Source organism: Egretta garzetta, unplaced genomic scaffold, assembly GCF_000687185.1.
Source record: "Egretta garzetta isolate BGI_Z169 unplaced genomic scaffold, ASM68718v1 scaffold215, whole genome shotgun sequence".
In the NCBI taxonomy this organism is placed as follows: Eukaryota; Metazoa; Chordata; class Aves; order Pelecaniformes; family Ardeidae; genus Egretta; species Egretta garzetta.
The window spans coordinates 2,457,502-2,462,090 of NW_009259719.1; the positions used below are offsets into that span (position 1 = coordinate 2,457,502).

At 65.4% G+C, this 4,589-nt stretch overlaps 1 protein-coding gene across 1 annotated transcript in view; it reads right to left on the minus strand.

The window, feature by feature from the left end:
• The window catches only part of COL7A1 (collagen type VII alpha 1 chain), a 14,718-nt gene that overhangs the window by 6,743 nt on the left and 3,386 nt on the right, over positions 1 to 4,589 (minus strand). Inside the window, exons 13-32 of the mRNA XM_035894654.1 lie at positions 4,517 to 4,552; positions 4,402 to 4,446; positions 4,216 to 4,287; positions 4,018 to 4,062; positions 3,745 to 3,786; positions 3,014 to 3,094; positions 2,819 to 2,854; positions 2,683 to 2,718; positions 2,436 to 2,597; positions 2,149 to 2,220; positions 1,914 to 1,958; positions 1,667 to 1,702; positions 1,482 to 1,517; positions 1,266 to 1,370; positions 1,076 to 1,111; positions 912 to 947; positions 681 to 728; positions 524 to 559; positions 216 to 347; positions 14 to 50 (exon numbers count right to left, since the gene is read on the minus strand). Coding sequence (XP_035750547.1) covers positions 14 to 50; positions 216 to 347; positions 524 to 559; positions 681 to 728; positions 912 to 947; positions 1,076 to 1,111; positions 1,266 to 1,370; positions 1,482 to 1,517; positions 1,667 to 1,702; positions 1,914 to 1,958; positions 2,149 to 2,220; positions 2,436 to 2,597; positions 2,683 to 2,718; positions 2,819 to 2,854; positions 3,014 to 3,094; positions 3,745 to 3,786; positions 4,018 to 4,062; positions 4,216 to 4,287; positions 4,402 to 4,446; positions 4,517 to 4,552 — 1,174 coding nt within the window. The remainder of the gene's footprint in view (positions 1 to 13; positions 51 to 215; positions 348 to 523; positions 560 to 680; positions 729 to 911; positions 948 to 1,075; positions 1,112 to 1,265; positions 1,371 to 1,481; positions 1,518 to 1,666; positions 1,703 to 1,913; positions 1,959 to 2,148; positions 2,221 to 2,435; positions 2,598 to 2,682; positions 2,719 to 2,818; positions 2,855 to 3,013; positions 3,095 to 3,744; positions 3,787 to 4,017; positions 4,063 to 4,215; positions 4,288 to 4,401; positions 4,447 to 4,516; positions 4,553 to 4,589) is intronic.

The following is a 4,589-nucleotide window of genomic DNA, read 5'->3' on the forward strand; positions in this document are numbered from 1 at the left end:
TCTCCCTTGTCACCTTTGGGTCCTCGCTCACCGGGGAAGCCTAAGGAACCCTGCAAAATATAACACCATGCTGCCAGAACCAGCCCTGTGCCAGGGCTGTGAGGTCCCCCAAGCATCCCAAGGCTGAGCCGGCTGCATGGCTCCCTGCAGCCAGCCTGGGTAAGGGGGAGCGGGGCAGCGTGTTTGGACATGGCATCGAGCCCCGCTCCACTCACCTCTCGGCCTGGAGGCCCTCTCTCTCCTGGCTCCCCCCGGCTGCCCTTCTGGCCCCGCAGCCGCTCAGACACCGGCAAAAATGAGTCCGAGCTCCCGTCGTAAGCACCCGTGAGCTCCTTCAGGGAGGATATCTGGGAGGAAGGAAAGAGCCACCAGTCAAGGGGTCAGTGCAACCCGGCTGCAGCAGCACCCCATGTCCCTGCCAACCTGTCCCAGGTCACTTGGGTCTCCCCCCACCTCCCATGTCTCCCCTCCTGCTGCTGTGTGGCAGGAACAGCCCCCAGCCCAACAGGCGGGGACTACATACCTTGATGCCAAGCGCTTCTAGGCTACGTTCAATGTTCTGCAAAAAACCAGACATTAAACACAAAGCAGGTGTTGGCTTGCTCCCACCACGGGGGCTGTGGATGGTCCTCTGTCTGCTGGGCTGACATCCCAGCCCAGCAGGTCGGGGAGGGACTCACCACTGCAGTCCCGGGGTCTCCGCGTGCTCCAGGGTTGCCAGGTCGCCCCTAGGTTTGCAGAGAGAGAGAGAATGCAAAGATGTACAGAGGTGCAGTGGGTGAGGTGATCAGTGCTGATGCTACCCTCAGTAGGTTTCAGAGTTAATGCTGCTGGTGCTGCCTGGGCAGGGGCTGTGGTTGCCACCACCCCGGGGTGCTCCCAGATTGTCAGGCTTGGTGCTGGGTACTTACCGGCTCCCCTCGCAGTCCGGGCTCCCCCGGGTCCCCCTGAAATGCAGCAAAGGGTGTCAGGGTCAGGTCTGGGGGGCAGGGAGTCCCACCAAGGATTCATCCCCTCTGGCATGGGGTCCCCCAGACCTTTGCCTTGTGGGGCTCAGGGGCAGGAGCACACCTACCTTCGGTCCAGCCACCCCACGGAGGCCTGGCGAGCCCTGGAGGACGCAGAGGGGACACAATGGCACCCAGCACCCATGGACATGGCACAGTGCCCTGAGGGAGCTGTGGGCAGGGGTCCTGACCGCCCCATGGCAGCCCAGACTCCAGGGTCCAGTGCTGGGTGACACCATGGGCTCGAGGACTACGTACCTGGCCTGGGGGACCAACCTGCCCCGGAACACCAGGGAGGCCAGGGGGGCCAAGGGGGCCTGGCACACCTCTGTCCCCCTGCTCGCCCTTGGCACCGCTGCGGCCCTACCAAGAGAGCAGTGTCACCCCCAGGACCTGGGTGCTCAGGTCTGTAGCTGGTGGGGGCATGCACCCTCCACCCCCCATCACCATGCTCCTCTGCCGGGAGGTACTCACATCTCTGCCAGGGGGACCCATGTCACCTTTGTCTCCCTAACCAGGAGGGAAAGGAGTTAGAGGGAAAGCAGTTAGAGGGATGTTGCCCCAAAATGATGCTCCTGGACCCAGGCAGGGAGAAGCCACCGGGTGTGTGGTGACTCTGCAGAGACCGCACAGGGACCACTCGGGGTTCCGCTCCTTACCTTCCTCCCGTCCTCTCCTGGCACCCCGTCTTCTCCCTGGGGACACAAGCTACCAGTCAGCACCCAGCTGAAGCACCCCAGCTATGCCTGGCACAGGCACCACACAGGATGGGGAGAAGCACCAGGGGCATAGCTCAGAGCCCAGGGGCCTTTTGCCACATGCCCACCTCTTTATGCTGGACTGGGATCCCTGGCCCCCAGGACCCCTGGGCAAGCCCCAAAGCCAAGCCCCGCTCCCCCTACTCACATTCTTGCCGCTGAGGCCGGGTTTGCCATCGTCACCGGGTTTGCCCTGGGAAGAAGCAGAGGCAGTGAGACCCCCCTCCAGCACCAGCAGCTGGGGGTCCCCGGGCCCACCAGAGCCCCAGCATGCAGGGGCATCCAGGCAGGGGGTGAGCCCCGGCAGATGGAGCTGGCTGGGACTGACTGCAGAGGGCATGGGACAGGATGTGTCCCCAGGGCACAGGGTGGCCAGTACTTACAGGGACACCGGGTGGTCCCAGGGGGCCCACGGGGCCAGGTGGTCCCTGCTCCCCACGCAGCCCAGGCAGCCCCTGCAGAGAAAGGGAACAGGGGAGGACAGGGGAGCACAGGGCAGCAGGGCACCTGCCTTCCCCAGCCAGCTCTGGGAGGAGGGAGCATGGCTGGGATGGTGGCACCCTGACAAGGACAGGGGACGGTCTCACTGTGCTGCCCCAGACCAAGGAGCACAGGACAGGACGTCGGTCCTTTGCAAGCACGATGGCCCCAGTGGGAGCACAACCCAAACCCGCTCTCCCTGGAGGTACTTACGTCCCGGCCGGGGTCCCCCTGCTTCCCCAGATCCCCCTGCAGCCAGGGAGGAGGTGAGGGCAGGGACACCCCCACCCTGGGGCCCGGGTTTGCCTTCCAGCCCGTTGCGGCCATCCAGCCCCGGTGGGCCGCGGTCCCCCTGTAAGAGAGCAGGGCAGGAGGGCTGAAGCTGTGGGGCAGGACAAGGGTGCTGTGGGACAGCCCCCAGCCCCCTATGCCCTCACCTTCTCTCCTGGCAGGCCTCGGTCCCCAGGGTCACCCTGTGGGGTGGGAAGAGGAGTGAGCATTGTCGCCCCTGAACAGGAGCCAAGCAGGGTGCAGACCCCCCGCTCAGCCCCCCGTGGGGAAGGGGGCACTCACCCGTGCACCAGGGGGGCCACGGGGACCCTCCACGCCCTGCAAGAGAGACATGATCAGCATTGGGGCATGGGGGGAAAGGAGGGGGTCCTGGGGGCTCCCCCACAGCCCCTTGCACAACAGGACCCCCAGCTCTCCCGCAGAATATTGCCCGTCTTCCTGTCCCGACGCCTCCCGCACCAGAGACCCAGTGCCTACCCTCTCTCCAGGCAGGCCAGGGGAGCCGGCATCGCCCCGGGCACCCTTTGCACCATCCTCGCCGGGGTCCCCAGGGTCTCCCTGCCAGGGAAGGGCACCACAGTTAGAAGGTACTGCCCCACCACCAGCGCAAACACCTGTGCCAAGCCCGTGCTGAGCATCTCTGCTTATGCTGCATGATTTAAGGGTGGCATAATAGCAAAGTTCTGAAAATATGGGCACGGGCTGAAAAAAGAGCCAGCAGAGCCAGTGGGAAGGCACTGGCCGTGGCCAGGGACCAAGGCACCCTCCAGCACCCTGCAGAGCACAGCCCATGGCCAAAACTGCCCTGAGCCCAAGCTGGCTTGTAAAAGCAGAGCACGAGCACCCAGAGCATGGGGTGCTGCTGTGGGATCCCTGTGGGGCTGGGGAGCCACAAGCACGCTGGCTCCTTTGAGGATCTAAGCTCTACGGGCACCTTTTGCTCCATCACCCTCTTCCCAGCACCACGCACGAGCGCAGCCCACACGCCTCTGGATTGCTTGTGCCCCCTGACGCCATGTGCCCCCCACACCCCACATCCCCCTGCATCCCATGTGTCTCTCAGCCATAGCGCACATCAGCTCCACATGGTGGGGGCTGTTTTGGGCAGGGAGGGCTTGGTGCACTGGGACCCCAGCACACAGCCAGAGCCCAGTGGGGGACAGCACAGGGCACCCCGCCACCAGAATCCCAGGAGACCCACTCATTACCTTCTCACCCTTCTCCCCCACTCCTCCGAGCCCCACATCGACCTGTGGGGCAGAGAGGGGCTGTCAGCACATGGGGCTGGGCACTGGCCCGTGGGTAGGGAGAGGAGTGGGGGCAGAGCTTACGGTTCGTCCTGGGGGTCCGGGAAGCCCCTGAAAGAAGGGTGAGGGAAGCAGGTTAAGGGGAGCTGGCACAGCCCTGGGGAGGGCAGGGCTGGCTCTGGGGTGGTGGCCAGGCCGGGGGCCCCACGCCCCACCCCCCCCAGTGTCACTCACCGGCTCCCCACGGTCACCCTTGCTCCCTGGTGCTCCAGGGCTGCCCTGCGGGAGAGAGGGACAGGATGAGGGGAGGAGGGGACGGGGGACCCGTGAAGCAGTGGGTCCCATGGGGTAGGGGTAGATGCAGGGCAATGGGGTTCATGGGGTGATGGGTGCCCCCCATGGGGCAGTGGGTGCACATGAAGTGGTACTCACATTCCTGCCTTCGGGACCTGGGTCCCCAGAGTCACCCTTCTCCCCGGGGGGGCCACGGTAGCCGGGGAGGCCCTGGGTGGGGGCAGAGGGAGGGTGTGCATTAGCAGGAGCCACCCTGAGGCCACCGGGCATCTTGCCTGCCCTGGGGTCCCCACACCCTGGGGTCCCCGCCAGCCCCACACTTACCCGGGGGCCCCTGTCTCCGGGTTTGCCAGGCAGACCTGCTTCACCCTGCGGGAAGAGAAGGGGTGAGTGGGGGGCAGTAGGAGGGGGGCAGTGGTCCTAGGGGGTCATCACTTACCGGGGTGCCTTCGTCGCCCTTCTCTCCACGCTCTCCCTGTGGCACAGGTCAGCAGGCACCAGCCGGGGGAGGA